The sequence below is a fragment of the Macaca mulatta genome, chromosome 10, assembly GCF_049350105.2.
Source record: "Macaca mulatta isolate MMU2019108-1 chromosome 10, T2T-MMU8v2.0, whole genome shotgun sequence".
In the NCBI taxonomy this organism is placed as follows: domain Eukaryota; kingdom Metazoa; phylum Chordata; class Mammalia; order Primates; family Cercopithecidae; genus Macaca; species Macaca mulatta.
Genome location: NC_133415.1, coordinates 112,764,080 through 112,786,887, shown reverse-complemented (window position 1 = coordinate 112,786,887; position 22,808 = coordinate 112,764,080). Strand labels below are relative to the sequence as shown.

Here is a 22,808-nt window from a genome sequence, read left to right as displayed (position 1 = left end):
GGAGAGCTCACAATGCTTTCATCTCTTTGTCTGTCTAATCCCGGCCCAGAGTTGCTGCAAGGGTGACTAAGATAACGTAGGGCCCATTTCAGAAGCAGCCGGTTTGAAAAACCAGTGGCCATTGGCCAGTTACTTTATATGGTTCTGCCTTGTGTTAGGTGCCTTCATGTGTTAGGTGCCTTCAGAGAGGATGTGTTAGACATCCTCTTTGATCCACAACCTATCTGAGAATTTGACTTTATCATCCCAGTTCACAGATGAGGATGTAGGGTTAAATGATGAAGCTAATGAGATGCGAAGGCAGAAACAGAGCCCAGGCCTTATACCTCCAAGGGCAGTGAGCTTTCTGGTTGGCCTCTGCCGGACAATGGTAGAAGAGCAGGTTCTGCCATGATCTACGGAAAGCCATGGCCAAGAAGCCAGCTCAGACTCATTTAACCAGTGAGCCTAACACAATCCCATTTAGGGAACGTCTACCTAATAAAAATCACTTTTTCCCTAAGCACAGTTTCTCAAACTTAGCACTTAGGGGACTGGGGCAGATAATTCTCTGTGGTAGAGACTGTCTTGTGTGTTGTAGGATATTTAGCAGCATCTCTGACCTCAACCCACCAGACACCAGTAGCACTCCTAACTGTGACCATCAAAACTGTCTCCAGGCATTGACGAATATCCCCTGTGGAGCAAAATTGCTCATGGTTGAGAACCATTCATCTAAAACAATAAATTCATTTATCTGAGTTAGTTTTTCCAAGAATTTTTTCCCACTTGCTACTGAAACATGGGTAAGAATGAAGAATTAAGAGGTGGTACAGTGGGTGAAAAAACACATGCTATATGTCTGTGTATTATTGAATTCCTTGCCATAAGACACAAAGCATGATATTCCACTACCTGGGCTGAAGTGGCTTTGCTCTCCTCATTATACATGACCAGTGTTTGGTGGCCTTCATCATTGGATATAGAGCATCCATGCCTCTTAGGTTCAAGCACAAAATAGCGTCGCAACAGGAAAAGCAGAGCCACTGTGATAAGACAAAGGGGAAAAACAGATTAGACAAGCTCACCCATATCAGAGGTTTCATGAGGATCTTGTTCTGTTCATTTATAACTCAGTCATGAACTGGCAAGGTCAAACTGCATCTTGGTCATCTGTGTAGCTCTAAAGTTTAGCACAGTTCCGGGATATAACTAGATGCTACGTACTGTTTGTTGAATTAATCAATAATACTATCTGGCCGGTAATATTGTATTTTTTCTTGGAAAAGCTGCTTTCTCATTAGCCTTGCCAAGTCCAGGAGCCTGGACATCTGTACGTTGCTGTCTCCATGGTTATTACAAAGGACCACTCCTTGACTATGTTTACCGATGGAGTCCATTGTGAGTACAGGCTGCTTTTGCTGGCCAGGGATCTTGCCTGGCCAACATGGCAACCTCTGATCTGCATCTAGGAGTGTGAGTACACCCAGAAGTCATTCTCAAAGCCATTCCACCAATCCTGCCATCGGCTGTCCCCTACCCCAGCAAACCCCATACCCTTGGCCTATTGCCTGGGGAGAGGAGCCATAGTCCCAGGACACCCCTACAGACCACTGACCTGCCAGAGCCACGAATGCTGCACAGACAGGGGACAGGGCCCCCACAAGAAGCCCCACTCCTGCATCTGCATGCTCCACACACGTGAACCCACTGGCACAGGGGCAGATCCTTACATGGACAGTTTGCTTCTGGGAAAGTCCCTGTTTGTCTCCAATGAAGAGTGGCACCAAGTAATTACCACGTGGCAGGCTTCTCAAGGTTAAAAGTTCAACTGACTGACCTGCAAAGGGAAAAAGAACATGGCATGCATCGACTCACTCATCTGCTCATCTGCTCAATGCACGCTTACTAAATGCCCTGCACAGGCCAAGCTCTGTATGAACGTAAGCCAACTGCAGAGTTAGAGGGAGGGGTCCCCAAGGGCACCCTCACTTCTGACACCAACTGCAAGTTCATGGATTCCCAAGACCACCCTCAGGTTCAACAATTCTCTAGAAAGACTCACAGAACACACTGAAAGTTGTTACAGCGATGGTGCCGTTTTTTACAAGGAAAAGATACAGATGAAAATCAGACAAGGAAAGAGGCACCTAGGGCAGAGTTCAGAAAAGCACCAATGTCAGAGCTTCTCATCATCCTCTCCTGAGAAGCCAGGTCAGCATCAGTGAGGGACAGCACACATGGGATGCTGCAGTCAGGGACGTTCACCTGAGCCTCAGGCTCCAGTGTCCTCCTGGGGCTTGGTCAGGAAACCTGGTGGGCCTCCCAGGTGGGTGGCCTCAGTCTCCAACCTCTCTGGTAGTCAACTGACACTATGTGACTAGAAGTCCCCAATCTAAATCACATTGCCCCTGTCTGGCTCAGCTCAAGACACCCAGGTAAAGAGACACCGGTATCAGACATGATATCCCAATAGAGATCACCCAGACCCCAAGGACAAAGACCAGACCTCTCTTTGGGCAAGGTGAAGTTCTTCACCATACACTCCAGGTCTGAGCTGAAACCGTGCCACAGTCTACAGATGCCATGGCTAGAGGCACAGAGGAGAGTGTTGACAGAGGGTGCCAGTTGCTTTTAACCTGCTCAGCAGGTTCATCTTCTGATAACAGTGCCCCAGTGTTTCTTTAGGGAAGCCCACACTTCCCAAATTCTCAGTATGAATCAGGAGAGGCTGAGCCCAGATCCCAACAAGGTCCAGGTGTGGGCTGGGAACCAGTCAATCAGCACGTCTGCCCTCCTAAGTCCCACCTACAGTGATTGACAGGGCAGCTGACCCAGGTCAAACTGTGACATCAATCCTGGAGCTTCCTGGGAAACACCCTTCTTGCCAGATGTTAGGATATGTCTCAGGGACTCCCAGCAGCCTCCTACCCCCTGATGAGGAGAGGTTCCTAAAAGTGAAGGAACCCAGAGAAAAGCAGACCGTGTGTGGGAAGGTGGCTTCCAGGGATATCCTTTGAGCACCTAGAGCCAGCTCTGCCAGAACAGACTTCTCTGGCTTTTTAAGCTAATAAAGTCCTTTTTTGCCTAAAACTGTTTCAATTGGATGTCTGTCATTTTCCACTCTTTGCCCGTGACCAGTACAAAAACTCACCCCAATTTTTCCCCAACTTCCATGTGTCCTCTGCGTTTCGCAGGGTGTTGTCCAATTCAAATGTAAATGGATCAGAGAAGGGCTCCAGGTCCGGATCCTCTGCCTCGATGTGGAGGGGCTGATGCACGGCAGACTCACAGACCTCCATGTAGCGGGAATGTGGCCGGAGAGTCGGGGCGTTGTCATTGATGTCAGACAGGAAGAGCATTAGGGTCCCTGTAGCAGTCTGCGGGGGGAAGCCTTGTACGGGGAGGAAGTTTCAGGAGTTGGTTATCTCGTGCACACAGAGCCCTGGAGAAGGAGCACTCTCCGTCTCTCAGAAAACAAATATTCCTGAAATACTAGAACTGTTTCCCTTTCAAATCAACTCTCCTGGCATGCATGTGATGATCTATTTTCCTGCTTTTATGAACATTCAGAATATCTGGGTAAGGTAAGCTAATAAAGCACTTACCACCTCAAATCATTTGTAGAACAAGGTAGAATGTGGCATCATTAAACAAACAAAAGGTCGATCAATGGTGCCAGGCGTTAAGGATGGGTGGGGTGGAGGAAAATGGGTGTGACTAAAGAAGGGCCCCATGGGGGTCCCTGAGGAGAGGCAAATGCGCTGCATCTCCGCGTTGATGTCCTGGTTACGAGATTACACTGTAGTCCTGCAAGGTGTTGCCCCTGGGGGAGACTGGCAAAGGATACGCAGGATCCACTAGATTATTTCTTAAAACTGCAAGTGAATCTACAATTATCTAAAAGGACTTTTTCTAATTTAAAAAGTGGCAATCATCAATTCACAACTGCAAATAGGAGCCAACCTAAGTGCCCATTGACCAATGAGTGGATAAAGACAATGTGGCATATGTATACTATGGAATACTACTCAGCCATAAAAAAGAATGAAATAATGTTTTTTTGCAGCAACTTGGATAGAGCTGGATGCCATTCTTCTAAGTGAATAACTCAGGAATAGAAAACCAAATACTGTATGTTCTCACTTGTAAGTGAGAGCTAAGCGAGTGATATAAGGAACTCTGGAGACTCAGAAGCAGGGGAGGAGGGAGCCAAGGGATAAGAAACCTCACACTGTATACAAAGTACACTACTCAGGTGACCGGTGCACTAAAATCTTAGACTTCACCACTGCATAATTCATCTACGTAACCAAAAACCACTTGTACCCCAAAAGCTTTTGAAATACGAAAAGCAAAAAATAAACAGAAAAAAAAAAGAGTACCCATTATAAAATCATCCATAACAGAATGAGGGAGCCCTGAAACACTGGCCCCACTTTTTCTCCTCCCTTAATACTGATTAGGAATCCGTGTTTCCTATCTCCATTGCCCCCCACCCCCAATATTCCACTAGTTAATTACAGAGTGGAACGTACAGCGACATATCACTTGGAGCTTGGGTTTTAGTTCACAGACTTTCTTAAATACAGTGTTAAAGTTATTTGAACATTTTTATTTCTTCAACTTTGTTTTGGTGTGTTTAAAGATTCAGCCTTAGGAGAGCATAGAGAAAAGTGCTGAAACATGCTCATAAAACCTCCCATCCTGGTTGATGACAAATGTGTCCCTTACTGTCCCATTTACCTGAGCTCGTATGCCATCCCAAGCACAGGGAAGCTGTGCTAAATATCACACACCATCGGCTTTGACAAAGAGCTAAAGAGTTAGCTCATGAACAGATGAAAAAGATGTTGGGTTTGATTGCAGCCTCCTTGCTGATTTAATTGTCTCCTCTGAATGAATACTGCCCTCTTTCGATGGTATTGGTCCCTTGTTTACCATTTCGAGAATTACTACCAAAAATAATCACCAGCATGGATGCAGAGTGATAACAAGGTTTATTTTATCCTTTTCTCAGCTGTGCTGAAAGACTCTCACCAGGATTACTTTCCCGCAGGAAGCAAGAATGAGCATTTTATTTTTCCAATTTTGGGTAAACACTCACCATCATCAACAGCGTGAACAATGATTATATAAAAACTGTCATTGACATGAGGGGATTCTCGGTCAATTGGCTCCACGGTGGTGACCACTCCGGAGTTTTCATCTACGCTGACCCAGTTTGCTGGGTCTTGAACCCGTTTATATCTTGTAGAAGGAAAACGGATGGCAATTTTTAAAATTAAAAACTTACATCAAAAGATGTAAAAAGTTACATGAAAAAAACAAAATATGTCATAGAAACACTATTTCTACCACAAGTAATTTGAGAAATTCTAAGAGAAATTAAACTATGAGAGTGTTAAATTCACAAACGGAATGGAGGCGCGGGGAGGACAGCCTAAAGACGCTCCTAAGTCTGTGGAATCGACATTCACCGGAACACCAACTGTCCCCCTCCTTGTTGGACTGAACATGGTTTTGTCTGCCTTAGGGAAATGTTTCATCCTGGAAAGGAACCCATCTTCAGTTGCCTGTAGATGATGGTAGCTTAGTGTGAAAAACCAAACTGCCCTTGCAACAGAAGCCTAGGACTTTACCCCCGGTGTGTTCCCTTTGCAGAAGAGCCCCAGCGGTTCACAGGTGGGTAACCCTGTTCCTCAAAGTGGTCTTCTACATCCCCGTCACCTCTGTGAACCTGACACCGCTTTAAGGGGTGGGCCATGCCAAACCCTCCAGGATTCCTAAGAGCTGTCAGCCATCGTATGGCATCCTTTGCAACCTTACCAGGTTGCCAACCACAGCTACCTGCTGCGGCCCCACAGCAGGAACATCCTGGACTCAGGCAAACAACAACAACAAAAAGTACAGGTCCCAGAAAGGTGTGGAGAGGGGCAGTTTCTCCTTACGCTGTTCCTTCATCCTCTGGGCAAATGCTTTTCAAAGGGTCAGCAAGGATTCCTCTCTCATGTTGGGTGGGTCACAGTTTTTAAAGGGATTGAAGCTTTTTGTGCTCTGCTTCACCTCTTAGGGAAAGTTCCAGAAATTCCTTAGAAGCACTGTGATTTTGCAATGTTTACAAACGAGGGGAAGAAACTCAGAGTTCCTCTGTGGATTATCTCAGGCCGAAAGGCAGCTCCCTCAGCTAATGCAGATGAAGCAGAACTAGAGGAAACCAGAGCTGCACCCCACCCAGATCATGCCTCCGCCCTGTCACAAAAGACACTTGCGCTGCCTCCTGGACAAAGCCATACTGAGGCTATAACGATGGACTGTTTAGTTCTTGATTTCAGCACAATCCAAACATTTACTGAGACCTACATATGAGCCAACCATCCCCAAGAGACAGGAAGACAGCAGCGAATTAGGAAAGGCTCCTATCGGTGGTGCCAAAGGGAGCCCCAACCAGCATCACGGGCATCCCTGGGAGCTTCTTAGAAATGCAAATCTCAGTCCTGGCCCCAGATCTCTCAATCAAATTCTAGGGGTGGGTTGGAAACCAGCCTGGCCAACATGGTGAAACCCCGTCTCTATTAAAAATACAAAAATTAGCCAGACATGGCAGCACATGCCTGTAGTCCCAGCTACTCAGGAGAATGAGGCAGGAGAATCACGAGAACCTGGGAGGTGGAGGTTGAAGTGAGTCGAGATTATGCCACTGCACTCCAGCCTGGGTGATAGAGAAAGACACTGTCTCAAAAAAAGAAAAGAAATTCTAGGGGTGGGGCCCAGCAATCTGCATTTTAACAAATTCCCCCAGAGATTGATATACACTATAGTTTGACAGTTACTTCTTAAGAGCCATGCTAACTCAAGGTACACCATTGTGCACCAGAAGGGGTCTGTGAGCTGTTGGTTGGCTGCTCATAATGAGATAACTGCAAAAATGAAGGGCAAGTGTTGAGAGGCTCTTAGAGTTGTCAGCATTGCTGTGCCCCCCAGTGCATGATAATTTTTCTAGTAATTCAATTTCATTATATTTTGCAAACTTATCAATACATAACGAATTGTAAATTAAAAAAAAAAATCTAGCCTTTCCCAACAGATAATTTGAGAAGGGTTGCTGTAAGGGGAGGAATCTCACACTGAAGTGTGGACAGGGGCCATGCAAGCATGAGAAATGAGTGAAGCTGGTGGAATGGAGTCTGGGGTCAACTGCTGAGCTCGACCTGGAGAGAGAAGGGGCATGACTCATGATCCCATTCTGTCCCCATGATCATGGTCTCATGGAACACAGACTCAAAAATGCCAAATTATTTCATTCCTTCAAGAACATCAGGAGATTCAGGCCATATGCTACCCAAGTGCCCATCGATGGATGAGCGGATAAGCAAAAATGTGTCAATACCACACATGCTTACTCAGCATCAAAAAGGAAGGCCATTCCGATACACGCTAAACATACATGAACTTTGAGGACATTATACAGAGTGAAATAAGTCAGTCACCTAAAGACAAATATCATATGACTCTACTTTGACGACCTGGAGTCGTCAAATTCAGAGAGACAAAAAGTCGAATGGTGGGGGCCAGGGCTGGAGAAGGCGGAATGAGGAATGAGTGGTTAATAGAGACAGAGCTTCTGTTTTGCCAGATGAAAAGAGTTCTGGAGATGGATGGAGGTGATGGCTGCACAACGTTGTGAACGCACTTAATGCCAAGACCCGTACCCTTACAAATGGATAAAATGGTAAGTTTGATGTATATTTTACCACAATTTACAAAAAAAAACCAAAACAAACAAACAAACAAAATCTTACTTTTGTTGCCCAGAAGCAAGAGAGGTGCTGGTTTATAACTTCTGGTACAGAGCGGGGAGATAGAAAAATATAATGAATTATTCTAACACAAAGGAAAGAATACAAAAGGAACACATGGAAAATGCAAAGGAAAACTAACAAGTGAGTTCTCCTGGTGGGGTCAGAAAAAGCTATGGATGGAAGACGACATTTAACCCAGGCCAGTGGTCATGCACTGTGGCTTCTTGTATTTTCGTCACTGAGACTGAGGCAACCTCGTGAACACGTCCAAGGAGTTGGTTTTCTAACAGGAGCCATCTTGGTTATGTGGCTATTTCTACTTAACCGCCCTTCCTGGCCCTCTCTTCTCACCTTATCTGGCTGTCTGGATCCGTGGCATTAAAAGTTCCCAACAGGGTCCCAGGCCCGGTGCCCTCCTTTTTACTGACAATGAAGCTCTGGGGGTGAAAGGTTGGTGGGTCGTTGGCGTCTGTCACCTGCACACTCACAGTGGCGCTTGCTGCTGCCTTCCTTGGTGGCTGAAGCTTTCCTCTCTCGCAGTAGAAGAGCCTCTCCTCATTCTCCACGGCAATGACGAGGCTTCGTGCTGGGCAAGTCTCATAATCCAAAGGCTGGAACCCCAGAGAGAGGATATCATTAGCACCTGCTGCTCCTCTGGCCAGAGGAAGCCCAGCGCCGAGTCATCATTGTGAACTCAGAGCTTGTGGCTTTTGCATTTCATTTATTATTTATGTTGTCTTTGATAATGATCAAAAGACAGTCTTCAGCTCATTTTCAAATCATTTATGGAGTTCTTTTCTCTTTTATTTTCCCCTCCTCCTCCGCTGGTTGAAAAGAGCCACCATCCTTCAGAGGGTAATGAAAAATGCAACAAAAACCATAGCCTAATGAAACATTAATGAGACAACCATGCTGCAAAAAAAATCAGGGGAACTTAGGGAAATATAGATATTAATGATCATAGTTATTCAGGGTACAAAGTGGTCAGTTGACTTAAAAGGATTAAAAGGCTGGGAATATTTTGAAAATTCAACCCCAGGCATCTGGTGCAATGTCTACAGAGCCTTGCTATTCATAGCATGGTCCGCAGGCCATCAGCATCCCCTGGGCGTTGGTCAAATGGGCAGGCGAATCTTGGGCCCTGCACCAGACCTGCTGATTCAGGTCTGCCTTGTGCCCAGGTGACTCACCTGCACTGCACTGCACTACAGGCCCTGGTCACTCTAGGTCTGGTTGTGAGCAATGAAGACTAGAGGCACTGGGGTCAGACTACCCCAGTGGGATCCTCCACTCCACCATTCAAGCTGTGTGGCTTTGTGTAAAGGACCTAACCCCTCTGGCCTTTGGTTTCCTAATCAGTAAATGAGAAGGTAATATTAATACTTTCTTCCAGGCCAGCTTCTCCATTAGGCACAGTGCTAGAGGCTCTCCATACTCTTAGGGGCCACATAGATGCACTCCCATTTGTTTTAAACTTTAAAAGTCTTAAACATTGAAAATTCAGATGAAAAGAAAGAACTTTTAGTGTCAAAGAAAATAGTTTCATTTTTTAAATCACATCTGAAAAAGAATAATCATTTTAAGGCCTATGTAAATCTATTATGTTATGCCTACAACAACAAAAAATTAAATGGTGAAGTATTAAGTCATATCAGAATAAGTTTTATTATTGATATTATTTTGGTAGGAGGAGTCCTCAGCCCATACACAGAAGTGGCACTGAAACCCTACCTTCCTTGCCTGGTGACACATGGTACGTAATGGTCTCAGCACCCAGCATCCACGGGCGTTAGCTCCTAGTTCATTCTGAGTGATCCTACAGCAGAGGCCTCAGCGTCTGCCACCACCTGGTTGGTACATCACTAATATGGTGTTACCTTGATAACATTTAATATCCCTTCGTTGGTCTCAGGGTCAGTCAAAATGTCAAAATGTCCTTCTTCGTTGCCATGCAATATGTTGAAATTTGCTCTCCAAGCTGATGTAAATGGAGAATCTCGATCTTGAACCAGGAGACGCACCACGCCCTTGCTGACTCGGCCTTCAGGAATCTGAATCTTATACTGAAAGAGGCAATCACCATGTGCATGTCATGGAGACAAAAACATAATTGAAAAGGCAAGCAGAGAGGAAGAAGGGAGAGACGCAGAGAGCGAGCGAGAGAGAGAAGGAGAAAGAAAATTTCCTCATCACAACGTCCTGGATATTCCTCATGCTGCTGAACCTGCACAATACCCTGGATATTCCTCATGCTGCTAAACCTGCCCTAATGGATTTGCAACCTGCCTGTTATAGCAGAAAGTGCATCTGTTGGAATATCTGCCCCTCCTACCTGTGACTTGCTAAATAATTTTTAAAGTACTCTTAAATCCAACTCAATGCCCTATTTTTTCTAAGAATTTTAAAAATAACAATACGCAATCCTAGTTTATGCTCTCTAAAAATCCTAGCTCTTCCCCTAAAATAGGACACTTGCGGTTATTCAGATTAATGTGATCATTTTTCTAACACATGTAGATCTTCGAAATAGCTTGTTATTCAATATTTTTGGAGACAATGTTTCTAGACAAGCACTTCAAAATAACACGGTATATTTTTTTCCAGCGTATTTTTAGAGCATTGGTTTTTACCAAGTCAGGAAAAGATTTTGAAACAAGGTTCAAGCATAATATTATTTTGTAGTTATTATATACTTCTGGTGAGGTGCTTTGGTTTGCAAGCATTTCACTTTGGTTTATACAGGTTTTTTTTTCTAATTAAATGACACCTTTTAAAAAATAATTGTTTGCATCATTTATTCAACAACAGCTTCTGTGTGCCACATTCCATTTCAGATGCTGTGAATAAGACGGGCAAAAATTCTGTCCTTGATGGAGCTGAGAGCTGAGTGTGTGTGTGTGTGTGTGTGTGTGTGTGTGTGTGTGTAGGAGGACTTATAAAATAAATAAAGCTAATTGATTAAGTAGAACACTACTAAGCAGAAGAAAGCACAAAAGGGCTAGAGTGTGTCCCAGGAAAGAAGTGGAAGGGTTTTAACTCAGTAGTCAAGAAAGGGCTCACTGAGAGAGTCAGGAGAAAGAAGGAAATATGGTGGATATTTACTTTTTTAAAAATACATATGGAATAGTAAAAAATAAAATATTGGAAATAGATCGTGAGTGATTCTTATTTTATCTCTTAGCCATCTCACATGCCTTAGGTGAAGCATCTATCCCAAATCATCTTACACAGTGGGTTTCAACACTTTCTTAGAGGCTGGGAGGCTTGCAGCCTGGGAAATCCCACGTGGACCCTGACATACAACGTTTTTAAAGGGTCACTGCAGTTACTTCTGTACTTGGATAAGGTAAGATGAGGAGGGTGAGGCCAAAGCCTACCTGCTCACCTTCTCTCTAGAATCCTGAACATGGTGTGAAAACCTTGGGTGCAGACTTCTTACCCAAAGGTGATTCTTCTCCCGAGGGACATTTGGCAATGTCTGGTGACACTTTTGGTTGTCACAGCTGAGGGGCGCTACTGACATCTACTGGGCAGAGGCCAGGGATGCTAGTGAATATCCCGCAGCACACAGAGTAGCCCCCACTCCAAATAATCATCTGGCCCAGTGTCAATTGGGCTGAGCATAGGAACCCCTGACTCCAAGTAAACAGGAATGCCCTGTCTTCCCCTAGAGCTCAGTTTTCCCATCTGTAAAACAGAAATCATGTCGTAGTTTCAATAATCAAAAATGAAAAAAATGCATGTAAAAGTTCTTAGCACAGTTTCTGGCATACAGCAGTCAAAAATGTAAGCTCATGTGACCATTATGAAGTGCTTCTATGTCAATATGATTTGGCTTCTTGATTCCAGCTTAAGTCACTTTGGAGAATTGCACATATCTTGGGTGACTCCCCGATATAGTTTGGAGATTTGTCCCCACCCAAATCTCATGTTGAAATGTGATCCCCAGTGTTGGAGGTGGGGCCTGGTGGGAAGTGTTTGGATCATGTGGGCAGATCCCTCGTAAATAGCTCTGGCCATCCCCTTGGTGATAAGGAAGCTCTGGCCCTGAGTTCACATGGGATCTGGTCATTTAAAAGCGTGCGGGCCCTCTTACCTCTCTCGTGCCTCATTCTCGCCCACCCACACCCTGTATCTTGCATGCTCTTGCTGTCACCAAGCGACATGCCTGCTCCCCCTTGTCCTTCCGCCATGATCATAGACTTCCTGAGGCCTTCCTAGAAGCTGGTCGGTGCCAGCACCAGGCTTCCTGTAAAGCCTATAGAACCATGAGCCAATTAAACCTCTTTTCTTTATAAATTACCCAGTCTCAGGTATGTCTTCACAGCAATATGATAACAGCCTAACACCCTCCCCAAGAAAAACTGAGCCTAGGGCCCAGGGGCTACTTGTTTTGGGGCTTAGACGTCGGGGCAGCCCCGGTGGCTCACGTTCTCCTGGGTAAATATGGGCCTGTGGTTGTTGTTTTCTTGCACATCCATGTGAACGGTGGCCGTGGATGACAGTGACGGTTCTCCACAGTCCCTGGCTCTGATTAGCAGTGTAAACTGAGGAGCAGTCTATGTGGGGAGGAAAAGGAAAGTTAAGCCCCTCAAATATGGGAAAGGAAACTATTAATAAACATATTAATATTTTATAAGACATATTCTGTTTTGCAATTTCAATAGCAAATCTAGCCACAGAGGGTTCCCCACTACAAATGTAGAATCTAAGCCTGGGGCTCAAGGATGGGCCACACATTTCATTTTAAAAAATAATAAAATCCACATAACCTCATAATCTAAGCACCCGGAGAGTCGTATTTCTCCACTAATGCGATCAACCTGGAAACCACTTTCTTTCAGTAATGGTGTTTGAGAAATGAGGAAGTAAAGGACTTGAGAATTTGGAGTGTTTTCTTCATCCAAATCGACTGCTAACATCTGAAAAATAGGTTGACCTAGAAAGAATTTTTAAAAACTGTTACTATCGGATAAAGGTAGCCTATCAAACCAGTAAGAGGATGAATTATTTGCTAAATGGCATTGGGGCATACACCAAAATGAGTGAAATGTTTAAATATAAAATAAACTGTGGACATACTAGAAAAGATAAGGATGAATATTTAATCAGCTATAAGATCAAGAACTTTCTAATCATGACTGCCAATGCAGAAGACTTACAAGACAAAACTGGCAGATCAGATTACATTTTTAAATTTCTGGCAAAAAAACTATGGACAAAATTTAAAAGAAAATGATAAAGCAGGAAAATATATTTGAAACATACATGGCAGGCAGATATTCTTAATATAGACTGCAGAGGTTAAAATCAAGAAAAATGACAAACACACTAACAGAAAAATGAAGAAAAGAAAGGAAAAAGCAACCGATAGAACACGGAAATGGCCAAGAAACGTAGCAAAATATTCAAGCACATGGTTATCAAAGACCAACAACACACCAGGCACCTTCACGGATTGCAGGCAGGTGAGCAAATGAGGACGCTTACGTTGTATGTGCAGGGCGAATCAGCAAGTCTGCATCTCTGAATTCATGCTAAGTAAACAATGCTTGATTGGGACACATATTTAGCTTAAATTTTATCATTGAAATATATTTTATAAAAATAACAGAAAGTGGCAAAAAACCATAAATGTTCAACAATAGGAGATCGGTCAAATACTTTAAGGCATATCCATAAAATATTATACAACAGGGTATTTTAGAAAAATATCAGGTTACAAACAGTAAAATTGCACCTTTAGAGAGGAAATTTATAAATATGCACATGTGAAAAAGCACACCAAATATGTGTATTTACTATATACACATATACAATGCGTACTATGATAAAGACGAAAAAATGTATGTATATACAAATACACATTTGTAATTATATATAAAAATGTGTGAATGTATATACATATATAATTTTAACTTACAGCATGTGTACACACAGACAGAAAATGCAAAGAAAAATGCTGAAAGAATACAAACTAAAACCTTAATGGTTGTTATTTCTCATGGGTAGCACTAAAGATGCTTTCTTTTTCAGTCTTTTCATTTCTTGGAATTTTTTAGAGAGATGATTATACAAAAGAAATGGTTTTTGTTATTAAAATAAATCCACATTCTAGTAAGAATAGGTTGGGTTTAAGAATGCACAGTATCTGTAACTAGGAGGCTTTAGATGTGATCGTGTTGCCATTTTACAGACAAAAAATTTGCAGAGATATGCAGACGCTCATCATCCAGCTCTTTTCCCTTCACTGCATGTGGCTTTATTTTTAGAATGGCATTTACATATCAGCCCTTCCCACTGATGTAATTCCCACATCATTTTATTGCCGATACAAAACGAGGCTTACAGACCTCAAAGCATTTCGCTCAGATCCAAGTCCTGCGACCTTTGAGATGTGAACAGTAAAAACTCTCCCTGAAGATGACTAGGATCAAGCTCCTCATCAATATTAATGAAAAGGAACAGAGCAGAGACAGAAGGAAGCACAGCAGCCCCCCAACCGCACACACCTGCAGTTTGGTTTTCTTGCACAGTGATGTTAAATTCCTTCTCTGGAAACTGGGGTGCATGATCATTCACATCACTGATCCTAATGTTGAAAATCAAGGATTTATCCACAATTTTTCCTGTTGAGCGCTCCGCAACATCAAAATAAACCTAGGAAGCAGAGAGCTGTAAAAATCCTGCAGAACAATTTATTTGATAACACTCTAATAAAATAACTGTTATTCTAATTATGGGTTTACATCTATCTCCTCCTCTAGACTGAGAGTTCCAAAGGGCAGGAATCAGACTGCCGTCATTCACCACGTACCCCAGAGACCAAACACAGTACTGGCACAGACTAGATTCTCAGCAAATGTGTAGAACAAGCCAATGCTCTGGCTTGGAAAAAAATGATGAGTTATTATCAGGTTCAAATCTCAGTCTCTCCACTGGGTAAACACATGCAGGTTGCTAGTGAGCCTCCGTTTCTACAACCTATCAGTATTGTCATGAGAAATAAATATATTAATTGAATATTACTGAAATATCACAGAGAGCAGACACTTAAAAATTTTGGGGAAAGTGAACATTTATAATAACTAGCACAGCTACTGACATACTATGCTTTCAAATGGCCACTGTACTTCTGCACTTCTGTACTTAGATAAGAAAAGTCAGTCCATGTCAAATGTGTATATGTGTAGTCTTTCACTTCAAAAGGTCTCAAATCAATTGTTTAAGCTTCTGCCTTAAGAAGTTTTAAAAAGAGATCATAATAAACCCAAACAGAAAGCAATAGTAAAGATAACAGCATATATCAATAAAATGGAAAACAACAAAACAATAGAGAAAGCCATGTAACCAAAAGCGATTCTTGGAAATGATCAATAAAATGAACAAACCTCTAAGAGGACTGATGAGGGAAAATAAGGAAGTGGGGAGAATTATCAATAACAAGAATGAAACAAAGGATATCACTAGAGATTCTACATATATTAGAAGAATAATAAGGACTATTATGACTAAGTTTATGCCAACGAATACAGCAACTTAAATGAAAAGGACCAAATTCTTAATAAAGAAAAACTACCAAAACTTTCTCAAGAAGAAACAGAAAACCTGAATAGTCCTATATATATTTTTAAAGTGAAATTTGTAGTTTAAAATCTTTCAAGAAGTAAAAACAAAAAACCCCAGGCCCAGATGACTTCAATGATAAATTCTAGCAAAATATGAAAGAAGAAAGACCAATTCAACAGCCTCTTCCAAAAAATATAAAAGGTAGAAAAACTTCTCAACTGATTATATTTTGTAAATTTTATAAATTACAGGGAAAACTACAGAACAATATCTCTCATGAATTTAGAGTTAAAAGTTCTCAACAAAATACTAACAACTAGTACCCAGAAATATATTAAGAGGATAGTACATTATGACCAAATGAGGTTTATCCAGAGAATTTTAGGCTGATTCAACTTTTGAAAATTAATTTCAGCAACGTCACAAGATGTAAAGTTAATCTACAAAAATCAACTACATTTCTATAAACCAGAAATGAATACTTAGAAATAAATATTTTAAAATAGCCCCATTTACTAATCTAAAATATGTACAGGATCTATTTAGTGAAAATGTTATAACACTGATGAAAGAAATCAAAGAAGACCTAATTGAATGAAAAGATATACTGTGTTTACAGACTGACTCAGTATTGCCAAGATGACAGTTCTTTCCAAATTGACCTATAAAGTCAGCATGATCCCAATCAAAAGACTAGCAGAATATTTTAGAGATATCAACAAGCTGATCTGAAAATTATATGGAAAGGCAAAGAAATTTGAATACCCAAAATCATTTTGAAAAAGAAACACAAAGTTAGCGGACTCACACTATATAATTTCAAGATTTATTATAAAAATACAGTAATCCAGAGAGTACAGTATTGATGAAAAGATAAATATATACATCACTGAAACAGAATAGAGTTTAGAAATAGGCCCACACAAGTATGGTTGATTGATTTTTGAGAATAGTACAAAGGCTAGCCTTTTCAACACATGATTCTGAAACAATTAGATGTCCATATGCAAAAAGAAAAAAAAATGAACCTGGGTCTATATCTCACACTTTAGACAAAAATTAACTCAAAATGGATCACAGACCTACACGTAAAAAATAAAACTATAAAACTTTTAGTAAAAAAAAAAAAAAAGGGAGGAAATCTTGATGACAATGTGTTAAATGTGTTAGATACAACACCAAAAACATGATCCAGAAGAGAAAATATTGATGAATTGGATTTTATCAAAATGTAACAACTTTTGCTAGATCAGAAATGTTGTTAAAAGAATGAAAAGACAAAGGAAAAGAATGAGAAGACAAAAATGAAAAGACAATTGCCTGAGAGAAAATACTTGCATTTCATATGCTGACAAAGGATTTGTATTCAAAACTCAATAAGAAAACAAACAATACATGGCAGGTGGCTCAGGCCTGTAAACCCAGCACTTTGGGAGGCCAAGCCGGGCGGATCACCTGAGGTCAGGGGTTTAAGTCCAGCCTGGCCAATATGGCAAAACCCATTCTCTACTAAAAAAAATACAAAAATTAGCCAGGCATGGTGGCAGGCACCTGTAATCCCAGCTACTCGGGAGACTGAGGCAGGATAATTACTTGAACCCAGGAGGTGGAGGTTGCAGTGAGCTGAGATTGCGCCACTGCACTCCAGCCCAGGAGACAAGAAAGAAACTCGTCTCAAAAAAAAAAAAAAAAGACAATAAACAATACAATTTTTAAATGGGCAAAGGGTTTGAACACACTTCTCCGAAAAAAGAGATGCAGATGTTAAACAAGTCATCATTTTTCACTAGGGAAATCCACATTAAAACTGCAATGAGCTATCATTACACACCTTTTAGAACAGTTAAACTGAAAAAAACCTGACAATACCAAGTTCAGCCAAAGATTCAGAGCAATCAGAATTCTTATACATTTCTAATGAGAATACAAAATTATTCAGTTATTCTGAGAAATCGTTCGGGAATTGCTTATCAAATTAAACATACACTTACGCAATCCATCTAAGCCACTCCTAGGTATCTACCTACAATAAATGAAAACTGACATTCACATAAAAACCACATGTGGGCTGGGTACGGTGGCTCACACCTGTAATCCCAGCACTTTGAGAGGCTGAGGCAGGTGCATCACCTGAGGTCAGGAGTTCAAGACCAGCCTGGCCAACACGGTGAAACCCAGTCTCTACTAAAAATATAAAAATTAGCCAGGTGTGGTGGTGGGTGCCTGTAATCCCAGCTACTTGGCAGACTAAGGCAGGAGAATCACTTGAACCCAGGAGGCCGAGGGTGCAGTGAGCTGAGATCACACCATTGCACTCCAGCCTGGGCAACAAGAGTGAAACTCCATCTCAAAAAAAAAAAAGTGCATAGCAGCTTTAATCATCACTAAAATCAAAAAGAATCCAAGCATCCCTTAGTTTTATAAAGTGAGAAGTGAGATACTACTCAGCAATAAAACAGAACAAACTCAGCCAGTGCGGTGGCTCACACCTGTAATCCCAGCACTTTGGGAGGCCCAGGTGGGCAGATCACAAGGTCAGGAGATCGAGGCCATTCTGACCAACATGGTGAAACCCCATCTCTACTAAAACACAAAAAATTAGCCTTGTGTGGTGGTGGGCGCCTGTAGTACCAGTTACTCAGAAGGCTGAGGCAGGAGAATTGCTTGAACCTGGGAGGCAGAGGTTGCAGTGAGCCAAGATCGCACCACTGCATTCCAGCCTGGTGACAGAACAAGACTCCATCTCAAAAAAAAAAAAAAAAAAAAAAAAAAAGGACAAACTCTTGATGCGTACAACATGGATGAATATAAGATTCATTATGCAAAGTGAAAAAAATCTAGACTTAAAAAGCCATGTATTGTGTGATTCTGTCTCTATGATGTTCGAAACAAGGTAAATTTATTGGGAAGGAAAAGAAATGAGTGGTTTCCAGGGGTTAAGGGTTGAAGGAGGGTTTGTCAAAACTCTTAGAACTATACATCAAGAGATACAAATTTTACTGTACATAAGTTTTTAAAATAAAGTTTTAAAAGGAAAATACACACACATTTGGAAGGAATAAAGGCAGTTAAGGGTTCTCAGGTCATTATATTGTCAAAGAAGTTATTAAGAACTTTATATCAAATCTAATAAGTGAAGAATGAATGTTGTAATTCCTCTGTAATTATTTTTTCCTTCTGTGGAATTAGACCAGAGGGGAAAGTTGTGGGTGGGATGAGATTTTTCATATATTGTATAAAATTTCATAAGAAGCCCTTATTAATTTTATATGTAAAAAGTAAATATAAGGTTGAGCGTGGTGGCTCACACTATAATCCCAGCACTTTGGGAGGCCGAGGTGGGGGGACCACCTGAGGTCAGGAGTTCAAGATCAGCCTGGCCAACATGGTGAAACCCCATCTCTACAAAGATACAAAAATTAGCCGGGCATGATGGTGGGTGCCTGTGATCCCACTACTTGGGCGGCTGAGGTGGGAGAATCACTTGAACCCTGGAGGCAGAGGTTGCAGTGAGCCGAGATCGCACCATTGCACTCCAGCCTGGGCGACAGAGCAAGACTTCATCTCAAAACAAACAAACAAATAAAAAGTGAGTATAAAGAATAGGAACTCTCATTTATTGCTGGTGAGAATGCAAAATGGTACAGCCACTTTGGGAGACAAGTTTGGCAGTTTCTTACAAAACTAAATGTACTCTTGCTACACAATCCAGCAATCACCCTTCCAAATGTGTTGAATATGTATGTGCACCCGACAACCTGCACACACGCGTTTATAGCAGCTTTATTCATGATTGTCAAACTCTGGAAGCTACCAAGACGTTTCTCAGTAGATGAATAGGTAAATAAGCTGTGTCTATCCATACAATAGAATATTATACAATGAAAAAAAGGCATAGAGGAACTTTAAATGGATATTGCCAAGTGAAAGAAGCCAGTCTGAAAAGGCTACATAGTGTATGATTCCAACTGTATAACCTTCTGGAAAAGGCAAAAGTGAGGAGACAATAAAAAGACCAGTGGTTGCCAGGGGTTCTGGGGGTAGGGAGGAGGGAATGGGCAGAGCCCAGAGAATTTTTAGAGCAGTGAAACTATTCCCTATGACACTGTCATGATGGACACATTTGTCGAAACCCATAAAAGGTAAGATGCCAAGAATGAACCCTAATGTAAACTCTGGGTTTTGGTTAACAGTAATGTAAAATACTGGCTCAACAATTATAGCAAATGTAGCACATAAATTATAGCAAATGCAGCACACTATTGCAAAATGTTCATAATAGGGGAATCTGAAGGGAGGGGTGAGGGGAGGGTAGGATGGGAACTGTGTGCCTTCTATTCTGTGCTTCTGTCAATCTAAAACTGCTCTAAAAAATGAAGTCCATTAATTTGAAAAATATGATGTCCCTACTTACAAAATAAATATATATATCTTAATAAAATGTAATAAATATGAACCATAATAAAATACAAACTGTTGTATTTTAAATAAATATACATATTTTTACTCCTGAATCTCTCATTGCTCTAGTATAAACGGTGCTTTTGTTTGTTGAAGGCTGAAAAGGCTGTGGGGAAAGGCAGGAGTTCAGAGTCACAGAAAAGAGAGCGGGAAAAGGCATGAATCGTGGCACGAGGGTGGTCCAGGCAGGTGCCTGTTCTGCATCGAGACCACTGGATTCTCAAGGACCAACTGGTCGCCAGGTACAGTATCCTGCTTGGGGTAAAAAGGTTTATTGCAGAAGCGTGGCCGCCAGCTTCAGCCAGGCCCAGGGCGGACTCACCAGCACCAGCCCTTCACGTAGATGGTCTCCCTTCATCCTCGCGGAAGCCCTGGAGGAAGACACCCTTGCTGTCTAGCTCTGCACCATGGAGAGACTAAGTGACTATTTCACCTTCAGCTTGGAAGTAGAGTAGCCCAGATCCAAGTCCAGTCAGGGATCAAGACTGCACCTTCCGCCGATTCTTCCCCATTTCACTCTACAGGCTACTCAGTGCCCAGAGTCAGTGGCCCTCCCAGGGGGCCTCTCAGGGCCTTGAAAGCTTTAGGCAACGCTGTCTCCATCCCCTTCCTCAGGGGCCTAAAGGTCTTTCCCTCTGTTTTGTTTCGCGTGGCTGCTTGAGCCCCCTTTCCCTGCAGACTTGTGGCTCACTCCTCAACTCCATCACCGCGGTCCCACCAGGTATCCTAGAACAGCAGCCCCCACGTCTAGCGCAGGTCAGCGCTCCTCCTCCTCCACAGTAGGACTGAGGGAGCCTTCAGGGCTTCTACTACTGAGCTAGTCCGCTTCAGGGACTTCAGGGACTCTAGCATACATTTTTAAATTTTTGTGCAAATAAATTGGCTTTCTCACACACCATCTCTACATTCTCCTCCATAATTTATGACTGTGCTGGCAACTCTTTGCTCCTTAATCACCCTGACTTCTGGCTGTAAAACCGTGCCAACCGTACTCCTTCCATTTTAAAAAAGAACCACTTGTGTGTTTCATGTTTATTATTTTATATTTCATTTATTATCCTAAAGCTACATATGAGACCTTTAGTTCCATAGGACGCCTGAGAAACACGAGTGCTGTTTATTCTTTGGCAAGATGCTAAGAATTTCTAGGATTTCGGATTACAATGGTGAAAAGAAATGTCATGGACATTGTCTGCACTTGGAAAGTGTTTCCAGCCTTTTGTTATAGCCTCAAGATTTATACCTTTGGATAAACAAACCATAGTGCGTTAACTGGATGCATCACCATATGCCTATTTGAAATTACAGGCACAAGATCTATGGCCTTACACACAAATGAGCACATGGAAACACCTTCAGGACCAAATGCACAATACCAAATCGCGAATGCATAGGTTAGACTGTGTGGTGATAAAAATTAACACATAATTATTCTGAGAAATATAAAAGGATGGCTTTGGGGGTAGCTTTGTATTCTACAAAAATGAGCATATTTTGATATAAATAGATAAGGTCCATACACAGAAAAAAATTAAAACTTTTCCTGTTGCTGTCTCTGTCTTAAATCTTACAGTAATTCTCAACTAGTGTTACTGCTTTCTTGTAGACGCATGGAGTTAATAAAAAGTTGGCCTCCCCTACACACTCCCTGAGCACAATTTTGCTTTTGGTTGGTTTTAGAGACCCTATCAGGATGCTCAAGAGTAAAGAAGTGCTGCTGGAATGTCTTTTTGCTGCTACATTAGGCTTACTTGATTTTTAATAATGTACTATCTTGATGGACTGCCAAAGCCAATAATAATCATTCTCTCACAGGAGCAGATGGTTAAGCTAGGATGCTCAATTTGTGTAGTGTTTAGGATATGTCCTCATTTATAGGACATGGCTTATACCACCCTTCCTGGTTGGTAATCCTTCTCATTGGACCATTTTATATGCTCCTAAATAGTGTGTAAGCCCCTGGCTGTTAGTTTCCTGTGGCTGTTGTAACAAAATACCACAGACTCCATGGCTTACACTAGAAACTTATTCTCTTACAGTTCTGGAGGCTAGAGTTGAAATGGAGGAGTCAGCAGGGTTGGTTCTTCTGGAAGCTCTGAGGGAGAGACTATTCCCTGCCTCTCTTGGCTTCAGGTGGTTGCTAGCAAGCCTCGATATTCCTTGGCATCACTCTAATCTCTGCCTCCACCTTCACCTGGCATTCTCCTCTGCATCTGTCTCTGTGTCAAAGATTCCCTCTTGTTCTAAAGATACTGGTCACTGGGTTATAGCCCACCCTAATCCAGTATGACCTCATTTTAACTTGATTACACCTATAAAGACCCTATATCCAAATAAGGTCACAGGTGTGGGTAGGACTTGAACATCTCTTTTTGGGAGGCACAGTTCAACTCACAACACCCAGCAAGGCCAAGGCTACATTTTACTCTGCTCGCTCATTCATTTACTCCTTCATCTAACATGATTAAGGGAGAATCTATTATGTGAGGAGCCCTGATCTTGACCCTGGGGCAATGGCAGACTTTCCCCAAAGTCAAGAATAAGGCAGAGTCTCTGCATTCTAATGGACCAGCATTCTAATGGAGGAGATCAACTATCAACAGAGAATTAAACACGAAGTTCACATTTCAGGTGATGAGTGGTGTTGAGGAGAAAATAAAACAGGGTCATGAGATGGAGAGTGACGGGCAAGGTTGGGACATGCCTCAGAATCTCCACCTTGTATCTTTCCCTGTGGAAGTTCGTAGTTAAATGAGAGGGCCACGGATCAAATAAGTACATAAATCAATATTAAAAGACAACTGTGGTCAATGTTTGGGGAATCAGAACAGGGATTTGGCCTAGCCAGGGAGCTCCAAGCATAGGGCCCTGGAAACCTGACATAACAGAACTCGGGGATGCCATGTGTTTCCCCCCACCCCACACTGTCACTGTTTGCTCTAAATGGTCCCTGGGATCTATCTGTGATGTGCCAAGCATTTCCAACTCAACTGTGAG

General features: G+C 42.1%; 1 protein-coding gene across 3 annotated transcripts in view; it reads right to left on the bottom strand.

Annotated features, from left to right (window-relative positions):
* CDH26 (cadherin 26) overlaps nucleotides 1-22,808 on the bottom strand; it is a 63,265-nt gene that overhangs the window by 20,096 nt on the left and 20,361 nt on the right. For 2 of the 3 annotated variants that reach the window (XM_077952079.1, XM_077952080.1), the window contains exon 1: nucleotides 1,068-1,281. In XM_077952079.1, the coding sequence (XP_077808205.1) occupies nucleotides 1,068-1,085 (18 nt within the window). In that variant the 5' untranslated portion in view covers nucleotides 1,086-1,281. Of the gene's footprint in view, nucleotides 1-894; nucleotides 1,026-1,067; nucleotides 1,282-1,597; nucleotides 1,820-3,133; nucleotides 3,374-5,086; nucleotides 5,230-8,132; nucleotides 8,393-9,658; nucleotides 9,845-12,211; nucleotides 12,341-12,553; nucleotides 12,721-14,293; nucleotides 14,442-22,808 lie in introns of those variants that run through there. The other variant, XM_015148686.3, reaches the window with a different exon arrangement.